This window comes from Vulpes lagopus, chromosome 3 (assembly GCF_018345385.1).
Source record: "Vulpes lagopus strain Blue_001 chromosome 3, ASM1834538v1, whole genome shotgun sequence".
NCBI classification, from domain to species: domain Eukaryota; kingdom Metazoa; phylum Chordata; class Mammalia; order Carnivora; family Canidae; genus Vulpes; species Vulpes lagopus.
In genome coordinates, this window is record NC_054826.1 from 15858429 (window position 1) to 15883648 (window position 25220).

General features: G+C 37.1%; 1 protein-coding gene across 7 annotated transcripts in view; it reads right to left on the reverse strand.

Moving 5' to 3' along the window:
* LOC121487469 (UDP-glucuronosyltransferase 3A1-like) overlaps window positions 1-25220 on the reverse strand; it is a 33240-nt gene that overhangs the window by 2228 nt on the left and 5792 nt on the right. For 4 of the 7 annotated variants that reach the window (XM_041749221.1, XM_041749219.1, XM_041749222.1 and 1 more), the window contains 4 exons: window positions 19928-20036; window positions 17058-17589; window positions 1881-2112; window positions 164-383 (listed from right to left, as the gene is read on the reverse strand). In XM_041749221.1, the coding sequence (XP_041605155.1) occupies window positions 164-383; window positions 1881-2112; window positions 17058-17589; window positions 19928-20036 (1093 nt within the window). The remainder of the gene's footprint in view (window positions 1-163; window positions 384-1880; window positions 2113-17057; window positions 17590-19927; window positions 20037-25220) is intronic. The other 3 variants (XM_041749226.1, XM_041749223.1, XM_041749224.1) reach the window with 1 other exon arrangement.

Below are 25220 nucleotides of genomic sequence, written 5' to 3' on the forward strand. Positions count from 1 at the left end.
CTCTTAGAGGAAATAGGTTAACTGTTAGCATCACACACGTATAATTCTGTGTCTTGAAAGTTTCAGCTTTTGTTGCAAAAAAAAAAAAAAAAGCCACACAATGCCCTCTGTGTTTGATATCTTCATTTAGCCTAAATGACCACAAGCCCAAAGAGTTCCAGACCTCTTGTCTTCTATAACTTGCTTCATCTTCAGAGCCAACGTCTCTGCCTTGATCTGCTGTAGCTGGATAGAGACACCAAACTTTTTGGCCACTACTCGGACAAGGTTTTCAGGCTGGTCTCCAAGGACAGGAATCCCTACCATGGGCACACCATGTTGGATGGCTTCCATTATGCTATTCATCCCACCATGGGTGACAAAAAGACGGATGCGTGGGTGAGCTGTTGCAAATCAGGAACAGAACAGAATATTTCATGGTGAAAACTTTCAGAACACCAAGGAGAAAGCATCAGGGTAGAAGAAAATACAAAGGCATTTCAAGGTATGTTGGAGAAACTGGATTTACTGATTTAGCTTTTGACACACCCAAGAGTACATATTCCAAGGTACAAAATACTGGCCTTGTCTCTGTGTAGAGATTCCTCTAAATCAATACCTCTAAAACTAAGAACCCAGGGACAATTGCTGAGAACAATCATAAGCACATTTTCCTCCATCCCTTGTCTTCCATCCATCCTTGTCTTTCAACCCTGTCTTTTTCTTTTCTTCTCTATAGTCTCCCTATTATCTTTCCCAGTGTCACTCTTTCTGTTTCCACTCTTATTTTCTATCTCTGTCTCTCCTTCTCTGTCCCTGTCTCTCACTCTCCAGGTCTCTCACCCTCTAGGTCTCATGCTCTTTCCTTCACTAATCTTTTGCTTCCCTCTTATCTAAAGTCTTAACACTTTCGCTGACACCACATCTCATATGACATTCATCAAATGTATACTATATCTGCTTTCTCCTCGATTTCATAAGAAACTCTCTAAAATAGGCAATGATGGGCCACTCATCTCAGCATTTCCACCTCCTGTGTGCTCACCCCACTCTTATTTAGAGAAAACTAAAACAAGTGCTGATAATGAAGAGTTCACCTCAAACACTGCCTCTCAATTGTGATGCATATCAGAATCCATTTGTATTTCTCTGAAAATCACAATTCTTTTCCCTACATCATGCCCTGTGAATATATGTGCAGAGTCATCTATCTTAATTTCCCAATATATTAGTGAACTACAACACTGGGGACTAATCTTTGATGTAAACAGTGGTTGTGGCCCTGAGGGGCTTCAGAAGTAGCACAGAGCAATGACAACAATGGGGTGTAAGGATCCCTCTATTACCAGAGATTTTGATGGACAAAATAACTTGCTAAGGCTACAAGGTTAGTCAGCTTGACACTCAGATATCTTGGCACACCCTTCAGACACCATCAATACCAATTCTGTGAAAGCTTGAATATATCTTTTGTAGCATAGAATGTTTTAGTATGTGTGGGAGTGTGTGTTTATAATGGCACATTGGCCTAACAAATACTCAAGAGGCCAGGAACAACAGCAGCAAAAAATCCACAGTATGTGTCCCACAAATTGTCTTGGATTGTGTACGGACAACCTTGGTCTGTGCCAAATATAGAAAGGTCAAAACTACCTGATAACAATATCACTTATGGCTACAGGTATCAGGAGTGCGATAGAATAGGAAGAAGAAAACATGCCAGTTATACCCATTTGGAAAGTATAGCCTCATTTCCTAAGAACTCCAGCTAGCTACTCCATTTCTGTCCTCTCAAGATTACCTTTGGCTACCAGATGCCCCTTCCCATGTTGGCAGAGTTGCCCAGTGGAGCCCTGAAGATACATAAATGGAAACATAGAAGTAGATTGGATAGTCCTTACCCAAGAGGTCATTCTGGGGAAGCCAGTCCACAATCTTCACATTTGCTGCCAATTTGACATCTTTGGGCCAGTGAGAAGGATTGCACTTCCATATCACCCCTTGAGACAGATGAGCAAAGGCACCGTTCATCTCCCTGAGGACTTCCCGGGACTGATAGAGATTCACCATGGAGCCCAGGGCCACAAGGACAAAACCAGAGTCTCCAAACTTGGCAATGAAATTCTCAAATTCCTGGAGAGAGGCAAAAGAGGCAAGGAGTTGAACAGAGTTGCTCATGAATGCCTATATAGCCTTGAAATGAAAGTCATCTATGTATTGAATACACCCTCCTGTAGTGCCTAGACCTCACTGTCTTGAAGTGGCTCTCATAGCCCATGGGACACCTCAGTGTCATTGTGCCTGCAGGACTTGAAGTCATTTCTCTGAGACCTCAGGATACATCATACCACATAAATACTTTCAATAACCATGAATGGAAATGAAGAGAGCTTTAAATATGCAGGCATTACCACAATAGCCCACATTGCCCATGAGGCACTCAAAGCATACTGTGGCACCAACATCTAGATTCAGGACTTGCATGTATAACAATGTTTTGTTTTGCCTTTTTTATAACAATGTTTTATAGAAGTGGAAAGTCTATATGGTGGGAATCTCTTTCTTCATTGAAAATAGGCCCCAGTACCAGGGTCTTCCTCATCCTTCATTCTAGGTATGGGGAGATAGGGAAATTTAGGAATGTTCTAACACCAGACCAGAGAGTTATCTAGTGCCTAAGAGAGTGCCAGTTACTGTCTTGGCCCAGTAGGAGGCAGTATGCCTTCTGAAGACTGATGTAGATGTTGGAGAAATAGCTCTATCAGGTGTCTTCTTCATGGGCTTGTTATCCACCTGTCTGTCTTCTTTGTTGAGGGGTCTGCTAAGGTTTTTGGCCATTTTAAAACTATTAATTTATTGGCTTTTTATTGTTCTTACTGAATTTTAATAGTCCCTTGTATATTTTGTATATATAGTTGTGTAGTTGTGTGTATAAATGTATATTTTGAATAATGGTCTTTATCAGATATGTCTATGCAAATATTTATTATTGGTCTGTGAATACTCTTTTTATTCCCTTTACAATTCTGTCTTAGAACAAAAATGTTTAATATCAATTTAGCCCATTTATCAACTCTATCATAGAAAATGTCTTACTATTAATGAGATGCAATCAAAAATGGAGTCTTTAACTGCTAGTAGTGAGGCAGAAAAGAAAATTTGTGATATAAAAGACAAAATGATAGAGAATAAAGAAGCTGAAAAAAAGAGAGATAAACAACTATTGGATCACAAGGGGTGATCTCAAGAGATACCATAAGTGAAATAATATTAGAATAATTGAGATCCCAGAAAAAGAGGAACAGAGAGGAGAGAAGGTATATTGGAGCAAATCATAGCTGAAAACATCCCTAATCTGGGGAAGGAAACAGGCATTCAACTCCAAGAGACAGAGAACCCCTCTCAAAACCAATAAAATAGGTCAGCACTACAACACATAATAGTGAAGTTGGCAAATGTCAGAGACAAAGAGAAAATACTAAAAGAAGCTCAGGATAAAGCTCTATAACCTACAAAGGTAGAAACATTAGACCGGTAGTAGACCTATCCATAGAGGCCTGTCAGGCCAGAAAAAACTGGCATGATATATTCAGGGACCTGAATAAGAAAAACATGCAGTTGAGAATACTTTATCTATCAAGGCTGTCATTCAAAGTAGAAGGAGATATAAAAAGCTTCCAGGACATAAAGAAAATAAAAGAATTTGTGATCACTAAACCAGCCTGCAAGAAATATTAAAGGGGATCCTTTAAGCAAAGAGATAGCTCAAAAGTAACATAGACCAAAAAGGAACAGAGATAATATACAGAAAAAGTGACTTTATAGGTATTACAATAGCACTAAATTCATATCTTCCAATAGTTATTCTGAATGTAAATGGGCTAAATGCCTCATTCAAAAGACACAAAGTATTAGATTGGATAAAAAAGTAAGACCTATCCATATCCAGTCTGCAAGAGGCTCATTTTAGACCCAAAGATGCTTCCAGATTGAAAGTAAGAGGGTGAAAAACCATTTATCATGCTAATGGACATCAAAAGAAAGCTGAGGTAACAATCCTTATATCAGACAAATTATGTTGACGCCAAAGACTATAATAAGAGATGAAGAGGGACACTATATTGTACTTAAAGGGTCTATCCAACAAGAAGATCTATCAATTGTAACTACTTATGCTCGTAACATGAAAGCAGACAATTATATAAACCAATTAATAACAAAATTAAAGAAACACATTGATAATAATACAGTAGTAGAGGACTTCCACACCCCCACTCACAGCAATGGATAAATCATCAAAGCAAAAGATCAATGAGGAAACAAAGGCTTTGAATGACACATTGGACCAAATGGATTTCACAGGTATATACAGAGCATTCCATCCTAAAGCAACAGAATACACATTCTTCTCCAGTGCACATGGAACATTCTCCAAAATAGATCACATACTGGGTCACAAATCAGGTCTCAGCCAATACCAAAAGATTGGGATCATTCCTTGCATATTTTTTGGACCACAATACTTTGAAACTTGAACTCAATTACAAGGGAGAATTTGGAAAGGACTCAAATACATGGAGGTTAAAGAGCACTTACTAAAGATGAATGGGTCAATCAGGAAATTAAAGAAGAATTTTAAAAATTCATAGAAACTAATAAAAATGAAAATACAACAGCTCAGAACCTTGGAGATGCAGCAAAGACTGTCCTAAGAGGAAACTATACAGCAATGCAAGCTTTTTCCAAGAAACAAGGAAAGTCTCAAATACACTATCTAATCATACCTAAAGGAGCCGGAGATAGAACAGAAAATAAAGCCTAAACTCAGCAGGAGAAGAGAATTAATAACGATTAGAGCAGAAATCAGTGAAATAGAAATCAAAAGAACAGTAGAACAGATTAACAAAACTACAAGCTGGTTCTTTGGAAGAATTAATAAGATCAATAAATCCCTAGCCAGACTTACCAAAAAGAAAAGAGAAAGGACAGAAATTAATTAAATCATGAATGAACAGGAGAGAACAGAACCAACACTGAAGAAAACAATTATAAAAAGATATCATGAGCAACTCTATGCCAAAAATTAGGCAACCTGGAAGAAATTGATGCATTCCTAGAAACTTATAACCCACCAACACTGAAAGAGGAAGAAATAGAAAAACCCAACCAGCAAGGAAATTGAAGCAGTAATAAAAAATCTTCCAACAAACAAGAGTCCAGGGCCAGATGAATTCTCAGGGTAATTATGCCAAACATTTAAAGAATTAATACCTATTATTTTGAAGTTGTTTCAAAATATATAAGTGGAAGTTTTACATTCTATAGAAAGCATTACCTTAATCCTAAAACCAGACAAAGACCTCAACAAAAAGAATTACAGACCAATATCTCTGATGAACATGGACACCCAAATTCTCACCAAGATACTAGCAGGATCCAGCAGTACATCAAAAGGATTACTCATCATGACCAAGTGGGATCTATTCCTGAACTGCAAGGGTGGTTCAGCATTCACAAATCAATCAATGTGATATATCACATTAATAAAAGAAAGGACAAGAGATACATGATCCACTTAATAGATACAGAGAAAGCACTTGACAAAATACAACATCCTTTCTTGATTAAAACTCTCCACATTGTACAGATAGAGGGAACATACTTCGATATCATAAAAGCCATCTACAAAAAAAACCACAGAAAACATCATTCTCAATAGGGAAAAACTGAGAGCTTTTCCCCTAAGGGCAGGAACATGGAGGGATGTCCACTATCACTACTGCTTTTCAACACAGTACTAGAGGTCCTAGCCTCAGCAATCTGACAAAAGAAATAAAAGGCATCCAAATCAGCAAAGAAGTGGTCAAACTCTCATTCTTCATAGATGACATGATACTCTATGTGGAAAACCCAAAAGACTCCACCTTAAAATTGCTAGTACTCATATAGGAATTCAACAAAGTGGCAGGATATAAAATCAATGTACAGAAATCACTTGCATTTTTATACACTAATAAGGAGACAGAAAAAAGAAATTAAGAAGTTCATCCCATTTACAATTGGACCAAAAAACCATAGGATAACTAGGAATAAACTTAACCAAAGAGGCAAAGGATATGTACTCAGAAAACTATAGAACAAAAAAAAAAAAAAAAAGAAAGAAAAGAAAACTATAGAACACTCATGAAAGAAATTGAGAAAGACACAAAGACATGGAAAAATGTTCTATGCTCATGAATTGGAAGAACAAATATTGTTAAAACATCTATGTTATCTAGAGCAATCTATACAATCAATCTCAATCAATCTCTATCAAAATACCATGGACGTTTTTCACAGAGTTGGAAAAAATAATCCTAAAATATGGAACCAGACACTCCTGTAATAATCAAAGTAATCTCAAAAAAGAAAACCAAAGCTGGGGCATCACAATGCAGGACTTCAAGCTGTATTACTAAGCTATAATCATCAAGACAATATGATATTGGCACAAAAACAGACTCATAGATCAATGGAACAGAATAGAGAACCCAGAAGTGGACCCTCAACTCTATGGTCAACTCTTCCTTGACAAAGTAGGAAAGAATATCCAATGGAAAGAAAGACAGTCTCTTCAAAATGGTGCTGGGAAAATTGGACAGCCGCATGCAGAAGAATGAAACGGGACCATCTCCTCAAACCATAAACAAAAATAGATTCAAAATGGATGAAAGACCTAAATGTGAAATAGGAATCCATCAAAATCCTAGAGAAGAACACAGGCAGCAACCTCTGTGACCTTGGCCGAAGCAACTTCTTGCTAGATGCATCTCCAAAGGCATGGGAAACAAAGGCAAAAATGAACCACTGGGACATCAAGATAAGAAGCTTCTGCACAGCAAATGAAACAGTCAACAAAACTAAAGGGCAGCCTACAGAATGGGAGAAGATATTTGCAAATATCCTATCAGATAAAGGGCTAGTATCCAAAATCTATAAAGAACTTATTAAATTCAACACCCAAAGAACAAATAATCCAGTCAAGAAATGGGCAGAAGGCATTGAACAGACATGTCTCCAAAGAAGACATACAAACGGCCAGCAGACACATGAAAAAATGCTACACATTACTCAGCATAAGGGAAATACAGATCAAAACCACAATGAGATTCCAACTCACACCAGTCAGAATGGCTAAAATTAACAAGTCTGGAAACAACAAATTTTGGTGAGGATGTGGAGAAAGGGGAACCGTCTTACACCGTTGGTGCGAATGTCAAGCTGGTACAGCCACTCTGGAAAACAGTATGGAGATTCCTCAAAAGTTTGAAAATAGAGATCCTCTATGACCCAGCAATTGCACTACTAGGTATTTATCCAAAGATACAAATGTATTGATCTGAAGAGACATTTGCACCTCAATGTTTATTATAGCAGCAATGTCCACAATAGCCACACTATGGAAAAAGCCCAGATGTCCATCGACAGATGAATGGATAAAGAAGATGTGCTATATATACATATATACACACATACACAATGGAATACTACTCATCCATCAAAAAATTGAAATCTTGCCATTTGCAATGACATAGATGGAACTAGAGGTATTAGAGGTAATACTAGAGGTATTACACTAAATGAAATAAGTCAATCAAGGAAGACAATTCTCATGTGACCTCACTCATATGTGGAATTTAAGAAACAAAAAAGAGGATGATAGGGGAAGGGAGGTAAAAATAAAACAAGATGAGATCAGAGAGGGAGACAAACCATATGACTTTTTTTTAAGACTCTTAATCATAGGAAACAAACTGAGGGTTGTTGGAGGTGAGGGAAGTGGGGGGATGGGGTAACTGGGTGACGGACATTAAGGAGGGTACATGATGTAATGAGCATTTAGTATTATATAAGACCAATGAATCACTGAACTCTACCTCTGAAACCAATAATACACTATATGTTAATTAATTGAATTTAAATGAAAAATAATTCCAGGGAAAATAACCTTTAAAAAAATAGAACATGCCTTAGGTTTTATATCTAAAAAGTAATGACCAAACACTAGTTCATCTATTTTCTCCTCTTTCCCCTCATAGGAGTTTCATATTTGCATCTTACATTTAGGTCAGTGATCCACTTTGAGTTAGTTTTTGTGAAGTGGTAATATCTGTGTCCATTTGTTGGAAAGACTATCTTATTTTTATGGTATTTCTTTTAATGCTTTATCAAAGATCATTTGACTAAATGTATGTGGGTCTATGCATACATACTCCTTATTCTATTTCATTGATCTATTTGTCTATTCTTTTGCTTATACCACACTGCCTTGATTATTTTAGCCATATAGTATGTCATGGTGTTGACTAATGTCAGTCCTCCACCTTAATTCTTCATCTTCAATATTGTGTTGGCTCATCAGGGCTTTTGCCTCTCCATGCAAATTTGAGCATCAGTTTATTAATATGTACAAAATAACTTGCTGCAATTTTCAACAGGATTGCATTGATTCTATAAATCAAATTAGAGATAATGAACATCTAGCAATATCAAGACTTCCTATCCATGAACATAGACTTTCTCTCCACTTATTTAGTTCCTTAATCTCTTTCATCAGCTTTTTGTAGTTTTCTTCATATAAATTTCATATATGTTTTGTTACATTTATTCCCAAGATTTTATATTTGGTTGTGCTCATGTAAATGGCATAGTGTTTTAATCTCACATTCCTCCTGTTCATTGCTGATATATACAAAAAAGATGGGCTTGATATTTAACTTATATCCTTTGATACTGCTATAATTGCTTATTAGTTGCAAGAATCTATTTCTTGACTCAGAGTTTTGAAATGGACTATCAACGTCATCTGTGAACAAAAACAGTTTATCTCTTCCTTCCTTATCTCATTGCTTTTTATACCTTTTTTCATCTTAATTTACTAGAACCTCCAATATAAGACTGTAAAGCAGAGGAAGGGGACATATTTGACTTGTACTCGATGAGCTATCCTTTCATTTTCCATATAGTGTTTTCAATACAGAGAAGTGTTTAATCCTGATACAGTCTTATTTATCTATTTTCTTCCTTTGTGACTTATGCTTTTGGTGCTTTTGGTGTCACATCTACAAACTATTGTCAAATCCAAGTCCATGCAATTTATCCCTTTTTCTCTAGGAATTTTTTTTTACTTTTAGCTCTTTATTTAGGCCATTGATCCATGTTTAGTTAATTTCAGTATGTAGAATATGAATAATAGTGAAAGGGAATATAAAGGAAGGGAAAAGAAATGTTGGGAAATATCAGGAAGGGAGACAGAACATAAAGACTCCTAACTCGGGGAAACGAACTAGGGGTGGTGGAAGGGGAGGAGGGCGGGTGTTGGAGGGGAATGGGTGACGGGCACTGAGGTGGACACTTGACGGGATGAGCACTGGGTGTTTTTCTGTATGTTGGTAAATTGAACACCAATAAAAGTTAATTAAAAACAAAAAAACAAAAAAAACAAAGCAACATAAAAAAAAAAATTTCAGTATGTAGTGTGAGGAAGGCTCATACAACATTATCTTTCACGTGAATGAATATCCAGTGGTACCAGCACCATTTGTTGAAGAGACTATTCTCTCCATTGATTGCTCCTTGCACCCTTGTCATAAATTATTTGGTCATAGTTCTACGAGTCATCCAACTCTGTTCTTTTTCATATTAATTTGGTTATTCAGTGTCTTTTACATTTCCATGTGAATTTGAAGATTGGTTTTCCTATTTCTCCAAAAAAATAATAATAAGGCCCTTCAGTTGTTGATAGGATTAGAAAAAAATCTATAGATCACTTTTAGTAGTATTGCTTTCTTAATAATATTAAGTAACACCATCCATGGTCTGGAGAGGTCTTTCAATTTATTTAGGTCTTCCTGAGTTTCTTTCAGCAAATTTGTAGTATCCAGTGTACATGTCTTTCACCTCCTCAGTTTAACTGGATGCTGCTGTAAGTAGAATATTTACCTAATTTCATTTTCAGAGTGTTTATAACCACTGTATGGAAACACAATTCATATTTGCATATTGATATTTTTCCCTGCAATTTTGCTAGTTTTGTTAGACATAGTGTATGAATCATACACCAAAAAGAATTTTCTATATATAGGATTATGCCATATGAAATCCAAATATTTCTACATTGACCATTCCCATTTGGATGCCTTATATTTCTTCTTCTTGCCTACTTGCTCTGTCTAGGGCATATCTGAATAGCAGTGATGTAAGTAGGCATCTTAGGCAGCACAATTTTAGTCTATTTATAGAGTATGATGTTAGCTTATTTCATAAATGCTCTATCACATTCAAGAAGTACTTTTCTATTTCTAGTATTATGAGTGTTTTTATCATGAAACAGTGTTAGTTTGTCAAATGTCTTTTCTGCGTCTCTTGAGATAATATGCTTTTTTACCCTTCACTCTATTAATGTGTTATATTATGCTGATTGACTTTGTTATATTAAACTATTTATAAAATATTCTTTATCTCTTGTAAAAGTTTTGACATCAGTCTATTTTGTCTGATATAACTTAGTATGTAGCCACCTCCAGATGATTCTTAAAGAAGTTCATGACGTAATATCCCCCAAATTAGATTAATATGTTTTTGTCAATTCTGCAAAACATCTATTTCTTCCTTTCTCTGCATTTGCTGGCTGTCCCCAGCTGCCAGCCTTTTACCTCATTGTGCAATTCTGGCCCTATTTAACTCTATCCTGCACAACACTCTAAGAATTACCATCCTAAAGGACAACTAAAATTGGCTTTGTTGTCATTTGACATTTACAAGATCAATGTAAATCTATAACTTAAAACTGGCAAGGGCAGAGCATGATGTCATAATAAGAAGCTACATAGTCCCAGCCCTTCACAGATTAAATGAAAGGACAAAAAAAGCTAAAGATTGACTCAAATAAATTTTATAGGACTTGGGAAAATACTCAATGATATGGAGGAACCAAACATATGTGATGTGATTCAAGGAAAAAAAAAAACACTACAAACAGTGAGAATTTCCATGGCATTTTTACTCTCTTCCTGGAGTGCCATGCCAGATCCAGAGGCAGCAGTCCTGGCCCTGCCTTCAGCAGCAGGAGTAGAACTGAAACAATTTGCAACATTGTAACCACTTTATAGGCTCTCAAGTGACAAGTGTAAGTCTCACCAGACTTGGAGCTCTGACTGGGAATGGCAATATAGCTCCGATATCAGGCTGGTGGGAGTCTCGCAAGACAGTAGAAGTTAACATGCCAGGGAAAACTTTCAGGGCTACCATAGACTTAGAATCTTGAGGGCAAAAGATTATGGAAATAAAATACAACAGAACACCTAATACCCTGAGCAGACTTTGGGTAAGACTCTGGGAATGTAAGACATTAATATTAGACAACTATACAAAAAGAATTGGGTGAATAAAAGTATACACAAAGGCCAGATAGAAAAAATGCTTAGGAAGTACCTAAGAATACTCTAAGTTGTCTTCCCTGGCTGACCCAAAATATTAAAACATTCCCCACTAATTAGTGAAAGTGTTCCATGGCAGCCTGCAAATACAAGTAGAGGTGACTGTTTTTACAAATGCCCAAAACTTTCTACAAACGATCACAAGACAAACCAAAGAAAGAATAGAAAGCCAAAATGTGTCATTTAAAGGAACAAAATAAATCTCTAGAAACTCTCATTGAACAAACAGATATTGGACTAACTAAACAAGGGCTTTAAAATTGCCTAACATGTGCAAAGAGCTCAAGAAAAACATGGACAAAGATCTAAAGGAAATCAAGAAGACAATATATGAACAAACAGATAATAGCAAGAGAAGACAAATTATTTTTCTAAAAGAACAAACTAAATAAAACAAAAATTCATCAAAAAATGAATAGATAAAGAAGTTGTGGTCTATGTATACAATATAAATAATAGTGAAAGGGAATATAAGGGAAGGGAGAAGAAATGTGTGGGAAATATCAGAAAGGGAGACAGAACATAAAGACTCCTAACTCTGGGAAACGAACTAGGGGTGGTGGAAGGGGAGGAGGTGGGGGGTGGGGGTGAATGGGCGACGGGCACTGAGGGGGGCACTTGACGGAATGAGCACTGGGTGTTATTCTGTATGTTGGTAAATTGAACACCAATAAAAAATAAATTTATTATAAAAAATGGAATATTACTCAGCCATTAGAAACAACAAATACGGGATCCCTGGGTGGCGCAGCGGTTTGGCGCCTGCCTTTGGCCCAGGGCGCGATCCTGGAGACCCAGGATCGAATCCCATGTCAGGCTCTCGGTGCATGGAGCCTGTTTCTCCCTCTGCCTGTGTCTCTGCCTCTCTCTCTCTCTCTCTCTGTGACTATCATAAATAAATAAAAAAAAAATTAAAAAAAAAAAAGAAACAACAAATACCCACCATTTGCTTCGACATGGATGGACCTGGAGGGTATTATGCTGAGTGAAATAAGTCAATCGGGAAAGGACAAACATTATATGGTCTCATTCATGTGGGGAATATAAAAATTAGTGAAAGGGAATAAAGGGAAAGGAGAGCAAATGAGTGCAAATATCAGTGAGGGTGACAAAACATGAGAGACACCTAACTCTGGGAAATGAACAAGGGGTAGTAGAAGGGGAGGTGGGCGGGGGGTGGGGGTGACTGGGTGATGGACATTGAGGGGGGCACTTGGCAGGATGAGCACTGGGTGTTATGCTATATGTTGGCAAATTGAACTCCAATTAAAAAAATGTTTTTAAAAAGTAAAGGTAAGATTAGACACTAAAAAAAGTAAAATAAAAAAATACAGTAACTGAATTGAAAAATTCACTGGAGTAATTCAATGCAGACCCAAACAGGAGAAAAACTTAGTTCTCTTGAAGATAGGTCATCTAAAATATCAAGTCTAAAGACCAAAAAGGAGAAAGGATTTAAAAAAAGTGAATAGAGTGTCAGGGACTCATATGACCCCCTCATGTGGATTAATATATGCATTGTGGAGGTCACAGAAGAAGAGAAAGAGAAAAGAGCAGAAATATTGCTTCAAAAAATAATGGCACATGACAAGATATTATATGTAGACAACTCTAAGATTCTTCACATACCAAAAAAACTGTCACAATTAATAAGCAATTTATAAAAATAGCAAGAAACAAAATCAACTCGAAATATCAAATGTATTACTATATATTAATAAGGAACATTTCAAGAAAATGAGAAAACCAATTCCAGTTACAATAGAATCAAAGAATAAAAATATACTCAGGAGTAAACTTGACCAAGGAGGTAAAAGATTTTACATTGAAAGCTAAAAGACATCGCTGAAGGAAATATAAAAAGACACAAATAAATGGAAAAAGAAATCCAGGCTTCATGGATTAGAAGACTTTATTACTTCAGTACTTTAAAGAAGTCAGTACTTCCCAAGATGATTCACAGATACCATGCAAACTCTATCAATAGTGAACAATCTTCTCTTTTGGCAGAAATAAAAAAAAAAAACTATCCTAAATTTGATATGGAATTTCAAAAACACTGAGTGCCCAAGACAGTATGAGAAAAAAAGTACAGGGTTGGAGGTCTCATATTTCCTGATGCCAAAGGATACTACAAAGCTATAATATTCAAAATAATGTGCTATGACAAAAAGACGTATGTATAGATCAACAAGGTAAAATAGAAAGTCCAGAAATATCCCCAGGTATATTTAGTCAAATAACTTTTTTGACAAAGGTGCCAGACCATTCATTAGGTAAAGACAGTCTTTTCAGCAAATGGCATTGGAAAACTGGATATTCACATGCAAAATACTGAAGTTGAACCATTACATTATACCATATACTAAGTCAACCTAAAACAGAGGAGAGACCTAAAAATATGAGCTATATGTATAAAATCCTTAGAACATACAGAGAGAACTCTTTATGTAACTGAACTTGGCAGTGGTTTCTTGGATAAGACACCAATAGCACAGGCAACAAAACAAAAAATAGCTAAATTGGATTTCAACAAAAAGAAAAGCTCTGTGTGTCAAGAGACACTATCAAAATAGTGAAAGGGCAACCCAGGGAAAGGAGAAATATTTGCAAGTCATAAATCTAAAAAGATTGATTGCCAGATTATATAAAGAACTACTCTACCCAAAAAACAAACATGATTCAAAAATGGGCAAAGACTTGAGCAAGTATTTCTCCAAAGAAGATACATAAATGGCCAATAAGCTTATGAAATGGTAAACTTCACTAATCAGGGAAATTCTAATCTAATCACAATGAGACACCACTTCCCACCCATTAGGATAGCTAAGAACAATTTTTTTAATCACATAAAGAAAACAGAAAATGACAAATGTTTGTGAAGATATGGAAAAATTGGAACTCTTACACATTATTGGTGGAAATGTTAACCGGGACAGCCACTGTGAAAGACTGATTGGCAGTTCCTCAAAAAATGAAATATGCAATTATCCTATGACCCAGAAATTCCATTTCTCAGTATATTACCAAAAGAATTAAAAGTAGGGATTCCAACAAATATGTGTACACTACTGTTCATAGCAGCATTATTCACCTTAGACAAAAGTGGAAGTAACCCATGTGCCTAAGGACAGATAAATAGATAAATAAATGTGGTATATACATACACAATGAAATATTACTCTGCCCAAAAAGGAAAGAACTTTGGACACATACTACAACATGGATGAATCTTGAAGACATTATGCAAAGTGAAATAAGCTATCACAGAAGAACAAATATTGTATGATTCCACCTGTATAAGGTGCGTAGAGTAGTCACATTCATACAGACAAAAGAAGAGTAGTGGTTGCCAGGGTCTGGAGGCAGAGAGGAAATGAGGAGTCACTGTTGAGTGGGTATGAGGTTTCAGTTTGGGAAGAGGAAAATGTTCTGGAGATGGATGTAGGTAACGGTTGCACAACAGTGTGGAAGTTCTTAATGCCCCTGAACTGTACCCTTCACTATGGTTAAGATGGTAAATTTTATACTATGTATATTTGATCACAATTTTTTAAAATGGGAAAAAGAAGAAAAATTATATAAGCATCTGTTATCTCACAGATTACACACCTTAAATTCCATTATTCTCCTCCCTAATAACTCCTGTCTCAATTCCAAAACTTACCCACCATCATGTCAGGTAGGACATGTGTTTTGGCCTTGTCTTATTTGTGCAATTGAATCTTCCACCTCTCTAGTCTGGCCAATGCCACTGAGGGAACCCAGTCTCATGGCCGTCTTACTTACACCTCCACACATTGGAGCCCCTGTCTTCTCAACCTGCTGCATCTTCCTCCCCAGTTCCATTTCTTAAAAAATGCCACCATGAATCAAAGTCCATTTTGCCCATGAATCATTCCCCAAAATTTTCTGTTCACTCAATGCAAGGTCAGTAGGGGAAGGGTAGATATTTTGGCACCTGGGAAGCCCAGGCCAGGTTTAGGCCTTTGCTGTCCTGAGCTGAATAGTACTGGGAATATTATGTACACCACCTGATTGTCTGTCCTCGCCTTTATTTTTTTTTTATTTTTTTTTTTGTCCTCGCCTTTATAAAATTGGAGATCATCACTATTCCCTCAAAGTGGCACGATATACAATGTATGAGATAACTTCTGTACAATAGCAACCCAGCACCTACAGGCAACGGGCAGCCACTAATCATAGCTTTAATTCTTTTTGATAACTTTGAGAGCAGTAGTTTTGAGTTCAGGCTCTGCATTCAGACTACCTGGGTAGCATTTAAAACTTAAAATAGGGATCCCTGGGTGGCGCAGCGGTTTGGCGCCTGCCTTTGGCCTGGGGCGCGATCCTGGAGACCCGGGATCGGGTCCCACGTCGGGCTCCCGGTGCATGGAGCCTGCTTCTCCCTCTGCCTGTGTCTCTGCCTTCCTCTCTCTCCATGACTATCATAAATAAATAAAAATTTTAAAAAAATTTTAAAAAAATAAAAATAAAACTTAAAATATGTAGACCCAATCCCAGTCCAATCAAATCAGAACATCTCGGCTGAGCCAGGAGTTAGGGCTCTACACGAAGGAGCCATTGGAGATGATGCCTGCAGATCTAGCCATCATTTACACCCAGTCCCACCTCATTACATTATGTCTCTCTCTCTCTTTTTTATATTTAGTTATGGATAAACAATCTCCTTAAAAATCCTTTCATGTGGTAGACTCCCACTTCGTAAGTATTTGCCTGTGATCATAAAAATTGAAAATTAAAATATCAACATGTTGAAGCATTTTTACCAGAAGGCTAGGACCAGGGTAAGGAACAGTTTAGGGCTGTTACCTGAAGAGATTCTCAATAACAGGGTCAGGTAGGACCTAACAGTACTTCCATGACCCTTACAGAAAGGGCTTCCTGAAAAGTGGGCCCTGGGATAAGCAAGATGGCAGAGTGGGAAGCCCTAGTACTCCTTCCCCCTAAAAACATGCCAATTCTTGGCAACATTTCATGCTCAAATTCTCCTTATAAGAAATCCAGAATCTAAATAAAAGGGTACCTCAGCCAAATGTGTAACCAGTCTCACTGAAGCCAGAGGATAGTTATGAAAATATCCTCTCATATCTCACTTGTGACATAAGCCAATAACAGAAAAGCAAATATTGCAGAATTTCACTTATATGTATCATCTAAAATAGTCAAGTTCATAGAATCAAAAGTAGAAGTTGGTTTCCAGGGCTTGGGGGAAGGGGATAATAGGGACTTACTATTCCATGGAGAGGAAGAGTTATGAAGTTAAGTGAGATGAATAAGATGTAGAAATCTGATGCACAACATGGTACCTACAGTCAATAGTTTATATTGTACTTTCAAAAATTTGTTAAGGGGGTAGATATCATACTAAGTGTTTTTACCAAAATACAATAAAATTTAGAATAAAATAGAATACAATAAAATAGACTAGAAAATTAAAAATAAAATAAAAATGTATATTCTAGGTGTTTTGCTTGTCTCACCCTGCTTCAATCCCTGTGCCCACCGGGAGGGGAGCCACTAATTCTACACTGAGGAGCTTTACATGAAGTCCACATTGAGAGCTACAGTTTTACTTACTTGTGGCACTGGTTTAACAGGTCTGACCATTAAGCCTCCAACGTACACAGTGTTGGGGAGCAGGGGCCGAGCAAATTCAAGGGCAAAGTCAGAGTTAACAAACCACAGCTCTGCTTTCTTTAGAAGATGAGACAAAACTGGCCTAGCACCTTCCGGGAAATGTTCCTTGATGGTCTTGTCAAATGTAGATTGGATTTGCCATTGTTTCATGAAGAAATCAAAGAACATCAGAAAATTCTTCACTCGGCTCCAGAAATCCATGCGGTCAGTTAACAAGGAATGGAATACTGGAACATAAGACACAGGGCTTGGTAGCCCAAGGTCCACACTGCCAAAGGGGGTGGGAAGAATTGACACAAATGGCTTCCCAAGCTTCTCGGCAATCAGAAAAGAACAGAAGTCAAATGCTTCAACAAATACCAAGTCAAAATTCTCATTTTTTAAGGAATCCATGATGTCACTTCTCCTTAGCAAATTAGTGCATTGAATCCCCAATTGTTCCATTAACTTTACAAGGTTGTCAAATGCTTCTCTGTAAAAAAAAAAAAAAAAAAAGTAAAGTAAGGGCAAACATTCACTGGAGGTGTTAATTTCACAATACATAAAGGAATCTTGGGCTACAAAGAAAATATCCCAGGTAAGTGAGACCGTACCTGGCAGCAGACCACCTATTTTACCAGTGTTCAACAAATAACTGTTCTGGTCACTCTCCTCTGGGTGTTCTATTTCTTAAAATGTTCTCACTCTCTCCCATCCCCTTTCTCCAGCCAATCATATCCACCCACCATCCATGCCAATTCAAGAGCCTTCCACTGTGGGAGCCATCTCTGACTATAGCAGACCTCACAATTCGATGTCTACCTGATACATTCCGTGATGCTCTCTTTAACTTTCATCTCTATGAACATTCTCTGACTTTTTATGAGTGACAGTCTTCTTTACCAGTCTACCTGTGGAAGTAACTTGGTAGCAGAGTCCACAGTATTGATAATATAGCCATGTTCTGTTCCTTAAGTTTTGTACATTCTCCATTTGACAGATGACCTCACACAAGGAACTATCTGATGGTAGTATTAGAACCCAAATTCTAAGCCGAACAAGAGATTTACATCTTTCTAGCCTATGAGGTAAACAATTTAAAACAAATAAAAATAAAAGTCTGTTTGAAGCTTACTATTAACCTTTCCATTTCATGCTAAAATTTTACCAATACCTAATTAAGACACTATATATGGCACTATTCTCCTTCAATGTTTTCCTGTCAGTGCCTGCAAAGAAAATGACCCTTTTTGTACAATATATGGGCAACAGATGAGAATCTTCTTGACCAGAGGTTACGGGTGCAGGTGCTTTGGAGACCTGCTACCTGAATGAAGGACTGAGAGAATCAGTAGCTCTGCAAACTTGTAACCTGTACAAAACTATACCATGTCAGCCCACTTAAGGAAGGCTTAAACAGGTGAGAGCTCATTAGCAATATGTAGATGCCCACAAGTACTTTAGAATCGACTTTAAGTAGGAGACCTGGGTGGCTCAGTGGCTGAGCATCTGCCTTTGGCTCAGGGCATGATCCTGTGGTCCAGGAATCAAGTCTTGCATCAGGTTCCCCGCAGGGAGCCTGCTTCTGTCTCTGCCTCTCTCTCTGTGTCTCTCATGAATAAATAAATAAAATCTTAAAAAAAAAAGAACCGACTTTAAGTGACAGATGATTAGCCGAATGATCCTATATTTTTAAACAATTTTACATAATGAATGGTTGCTACATATTGTGCATAAATTCAAGATATGAAGTACAGATTACTCAAAAGTAGAGCATTAATCATATTTGAAATTAAGCTAATAAACTGAACAAAATACTTGCCATACGTAACATGTGTATACAACCAGTCTTCAAAGTGGGGAAGAAGAGACAAGATATATACTTTAAAAATTATGAATAATAATAAAGATGATATAGACAAAGTTTAAAATGACTATTTTATTTTATTTTTTAATAATAAATTTATTTTTATTGGTGTTCAATTTGCCAACATACAGAACAACACCCAGTGCTCATCCCATCGAGTGCCCCCCTCAGTGCCCATCACCCATTCACCCCCACCCCCTGCTCTCCTCCCTTTCCACCACCCCTAGTTTGTTTCCCAGAGTTAGGGGTCTTTATGACAGAACATAAAGACTCCTAAAATGACTATTTTAGATAAGATCTCATAGACAAGAGAATTTTGTCTTCTACTTTAGGTAAGGAAAAGGCTTTATGGGAAAAAGCCAGATTTTAGGACCACCTTGATTACTGAATAAAATTTTTAAGGAAGAAAGGAAGGTGGGGTTAGTCCACTGTAATTAACCAAGCTAAAGGAATTAATATGCATCTTTCCCCCTTCTGTCAAAGATGAAGAATTTTCTATACATCCCAGGTAATGACAAAAACTCTCAGGCTAATCTCACACTGGGTATCTCTAAGTTATTTGGGTTTTTAAATGAATTAGAAACATACCAGCTCAAAGTGGTGGCTCTGATATGCCTACCAAGAATGAGAAATTATGTTGTCTACCCTGCCTTCTATGTTGCAGAGAGTATATACAAAAACACTGTAGATTAAGTGTTGCCAGGAAGATCAAGAAGGAACATTCCCCCATGTTATACAGAAATACTTTCATGCTTTTAACGGAAGAGCCAAAGTACACAGATTGACTGGCTGGGAGTGCAAAATTCATCTACTCCATCCATCCACTGTCACCTATCATTGATCTCCCCAACCATCTACACATCCATCCACTTCTCTTAAATTTGCTCCAAGTATCCATGCATCCAACCATTTATTTGTATCACTAAAATGGTAAGTTTTTCATTCAGAAAATAAAAGAAATTACCTGCCCTGCAAAACTTCTTTCATAAAGAAGTCAAAATATTTCTTTAATTCTTTTTCATGTTCCTCAGATATAAGCCAACTGATAACGTGGTATACACTTTCCTTCTCTTCTAAATAAAAAAAAAATTAAAACACCAATAAGAAATATGTAATTATGTCATACAACCCAAATTAATATTAGCACAATGACACCATATTTTTATTCCAATAATTTTATATATATTTGAATGTTTGCTTTTAGAGGTTTTTTTTTTTGCTTGCTTCTTCATTTCTTCAATCATAGGATCTGATAATATTCCTTGAGAACCTTATAAAAATTCAATTACTTTTATTCAATTTAAAGTTTTCAAGTAAAGGCATAGATATTCGTCATTTTACAGGTGAGAAAATAAAGCTAAATGGAGTATAAGATCATTTGTCAAGGTTGCACATATAGTAAGTGGTACACAATGTATTTATTTTTTAAGATCTTATTTATTTATTTATTTGAGAGAGAGAGAGAGAGTAAAAGAGAGAGCACAAGCAGAGGGGAAAGGGAGAATCAAGCTCCCCGCTGAGCAGGGAGCCTGACATGGGGCTTGATGCCAGGATCCTGGGATCATGACCTGATCTGAAGGCAGAAGCTTAACTGACTCAGCCACCAGGTGCTCCTACACTTTGTATTTAAATGCAAATCTTATTTTGTCCCAGTTTCCCAGTCCTTAGTCTCTTAGAAAAAAAATAATTTTATTTCTTAAAAGTGATACATGCAAAGGTTTTTGATTCAGTCAAAAATATGCCAAAGGCGAATTAAACAAAATAGTCTTCTGCAACTCTACTTCACATCCTGGCATCTCCTCCATAACTTACGTGTAATAAAGAGTCTGATGCCATTTTTGAAGTTGGACTGATGACAACTTTCAAGCTTCATCTCACCCTTAACCCTCTGTGACATATCTTGGCAGACAGAGAAGAAAGCCTCAACATGCCATCCCTTATGAGCACTGGGTGTTATGCTATATGTTGGCAAATTGAACTCCAATAAAAAAAAAAATGCCATCCCTTGTGTGAGCAAGAGTTTCAAGCCAAGCAAGCCAGACCCAAGTAGGGGAATCCTCATCCATCCCACTCAGAAGCTTTCATAATTGGCATTTTGGGACAAAAGTATGGGTTTGGACTTTCAGTAGCCCTGGGTCATGTGTCTCACACAAATCCCTCTTCTATATCAGCTTGGATTGTGCTTCTGGATCCAGGATGAGCTGTGATTGACACTAGGGTAGGTAGAAGTCTGTGACCAATGGTTGTGTGTCTCCAGGACTGCCCCCATTATAGACAGTACTCTGTAATAAATTCAAAGAGTTCTCAGCTTTGACATATGTGGAATCTAACATTACTTAAAAAGAAATTATTACAGATAAATGACACAGATTGGCTTCTGTGGCTCTACATCATAGGTTCTAAACTACTTCTAACATCAGATGGATGCGGCAAAGACAAACCTTAATGGTCTTGGTCAGTACTGGGGGAACATAACAGATATGTCTAAAGAGCTCACCAAATTTATCAAAGTATCTCTGTAGTCTTAGGAGTTAACAAGATATTAGATAGGGGACAACTATGCATGCCCTGTCTTAACTACTGGGATTAAATATCCTATAGTCATAAGACCCATTGGTTAAGTAATATCATAGTAGCTATGGTTGCTCTTATGTGAAAAGTCGTAAGTTAAAATTAAGGTTTTAGCACTAACAGCACAACAAAAAGGGATTCATTGGATCTGCCAAGCATATTAAAACTGTTAACGCAACCAAATATATTTAATAGAATTCCTTCAAAGATTAAATCCATTAAAATTTATCTATTAACAAGGAATGATTTTCTCCCCTGCTTCCCCGTTTAATAGCCTAATTTAGACTATTCTTAAACCTGAATGAATGGTGCCTCTCAGTGTACTGTTATAACTTTACTGCTAATGTCATCATATTAGGGCCACCATTTCCAATATTACTGAAATTGCTGACTATATCTACTAAGTACTAATAGATACTTTGCAAGCATAGATTTAGGAATATATTCTGTTCAATTCCTATTTCAACAAGTTCTCAGCTGCAGTGTCTCTTCACCTTCATCTTTGAAGGACACAAATCATTTTGTAGCTGGCTTCTCGTGACTACCTCAACAGCCCCGCACACAAGCTTTGTCAGCAAGATCTTAACCACATTTAACTCTTTCCAGAAACACATGTATGATGCTACATTGAGGAAAACCTCCTTTTGCAGAGATTCATTGAGCATACTCATTTAGGACACAAACATTCACATAGGAATTTGCAAAGAGGGATGTGCTGCTGCCCTAAATAAAGCACAAGCCATGGCACCTCGCTTAAAATTCCTGGGATGAGGGATCCCTGGGTGGCCCAGCGGTTTAGCGCCAGCCTTAGGCCCAGGGCGTGATCCTGGAGACCTGGGATCGAATCCCACATCGGGCTCCCGGTGCATGGAGCCTGCTTCTCCCTCTGCCTGTGTCTCTGCCTCTCTCTCTCTCTCTCTTTGTGTGACTATCATAAATAAATAAAAAATTAAAAAAAATTCCTGGGATGAATTACTTGCTCAGTTGAAGGTCCTTCCACCCCTGACACTGCAAATACCTATTATGGTTTTGTTTCCAGCATGAGACCTACTTTCAAACAGCAACTGGTGAACATTTTATATATATATGAAATACATTTATATGAAAATTCTGCTATATATACATACACATATGTATAAATGTATATGTTCATGTATATTTATATTTAACTACATAAATATATGTAAAATTCTGAAAAGAAATAATAGGTTATAAGGCAGTGGAGAAGGTATAGTTAGACGGTGGAGTACCAGTAATCTGTCTCCTGACCTAGACAATTCCACTGACAGAATTTGTCTAAAATAACTATTTGGGAATTCTGCAGTCAACTGATGCTTTTCAACTACCAGGAGAAGTCCTTAACTATAAATTGCAGATAAGGGGCACCTGGGTGGCTCAGTGGTTGAGCATCTGCCTTTAGCTCAGAGCATGATCACAGGGCCCTGGGATCGAATTCTGCACTGGGATCCCAGCAGGGATCCCTGCTTCCATCTCTGCCTATGTCTCTGCCTCTCTATGTCTCTCTATGTCTCTCATAAATAAATAAATAAAATCTTAAAATTGAAATAAATAAATAAATAAATAAATAAATAAATAAATAAATTGCAGATAATTTTAGTCATGTCAGCTCTTTTCACAGTAGCAACTATCCATGCCCCACTCCTCAACCTCCAAGCAGAAAGCTATATGTATGTGTTCATAGAACAGCTTGTACACAGGTTTCAAGAGCCTAAGTGAGAAAAAATGACCTTCTTCAAATATCAACTATCTGAGCTCTGATTGCTGCTTCTGATCACAGAAGTACAGACAAAGAAGTCAGCAGCAATATTTTTGGATTATGCTTTGTCATTGCAACCACATCCCTCTCTGACTGAATGGACTTCAAGGGGGTCTTAAAAGACTGATGTTCCCTTTTCCCCTCATTTTTCTCATTTTCTTCTTTGGGAGGGAAACATGAAAAGCTAGGACATTGTAAAACAACTACATATACCAGGAAAATTAGAAAGTGTCCATATAAGCCGAGGAAAAGGCTCGGAAAAGACCTAAGAATATCAAAATTTATACCTCACAATGATCCTTAACACAAAGTCAGCCCAGAACAATTTTTTAATGAAAAAAAGTAATAACAAAAATCTATGAATCCTAGAGAAAGGAGGAGAGTCTCATCTCCAGATATAGCAGTGTCAGATTCAAATGGACAGTTTTCAAAAAAAAATTATAAGAAAACTAAGGCTTATTCAGAGGAAAAAGTAAAACAACAGAAACTGTCTCTGAGAAAGACCTGATGGCAGATATACTAGACAATGATTTTAAAGTAACTTCCTTAAAGATTCTCAGAGAGGGGATCCCTGGGTGGCTCAGCAGTTTAGTACCTGCCTTTGGCCCAGGGCATGATTCTGGAGTCCAAGGATTGAGGCCCCCGTCAGGCTCCTGGCATGGAGCCTGATTGTCCCTCCGCCTGTGTCTCTACCTCTGTGTGTCTCTCATGAATAAATAAATAAAAATCTCCTAAACTCTGGGAAACGAACTAGGGGTGGTGGAAGGGGAGGTGGGTGGGGGTGGGGGTGACTGGGTGACGGGCACTGAAGTGGGCACTTGACAGGATGAGCACTGGGTGTTATTCTATATGTTGGTAAATTGAACACCAATAAAAAATAAATTTATAAAAAATAAATAAATAAAAATCTTTAAAAAAAGGATTCTCAAAGAATTAAAGGAAGATGTGGAGAAGGTCAAAGAAAAAGTGTATGTAAAATAGGAATGTCAATAAAGGCATAGAAAATCTAAAAAGAAACCAGAAAACATTCTACAACTGAAAAATAAAATAAATGAAATGAAAATTTCACTAGAGGGATTCAAAGGCAGATTTGAGCAAGCAGAAGAAATAATTCGTGAACCTGAAGATAAAACAATGGAAATTATCAAGTGTGAAGAACAGAAAGTTAAAAGATTTCAGAAAAGAACACAGCCTAAAGGGTCAACATATGCACTGTGGATGCTCACAAGGAAAAGAGAGAAAGAAAGGGATAGAGAGAACATTTTAAGTAATAAGAGCTGAAAATATCCCAAATGGACGAAAAATATTAGAATAAACATCTAAGAAGCTCAACAAACTCCAAGGAAAATGAACTCAGGTACCCACCCACATCAGGACACATTATAATCAAAATTGAGAAAGATAAAGAGAGAATATTAAAGCAGCAAGATAAAAGTGACTCAACACACATAAGTGATTGTCAATGAGATGATCAATAGATTTGTAATCAGAAATTTCAGAGGCCAAAAAACAAAAATCGGAGGCCAGAAGGAAGTGGCCCAATATATTCAAAATGCTAAAAGAAGGGGTACCTGGGTGGCTTAGTGAATTAAGCATTCAACTCTTGGTTTTAGCTCAGGTCACAATCTCAGAGTAGTGGGATAGGCCCTGTGTTGGGCTCCACGCTCCATGGGAAGTCTGTTTGAGATTCTTTACCTCTTCCTATCCCTCTACCCCTTCCCCTACTCACACTCTCTCTGTCTCTCTCTTTCTCTCAAATAAATAAATAAATAAATAAATAAATAAAATATTTTTTTTAATGGTAAAAGAAAAGAACAATCAACAAAAAATCTTATATCCAGCAGAACTACCCATCAAAAGTCAAGGAGAATTAAGGCAATCACAGATAAACAAAACTAAGGGAGTTTGT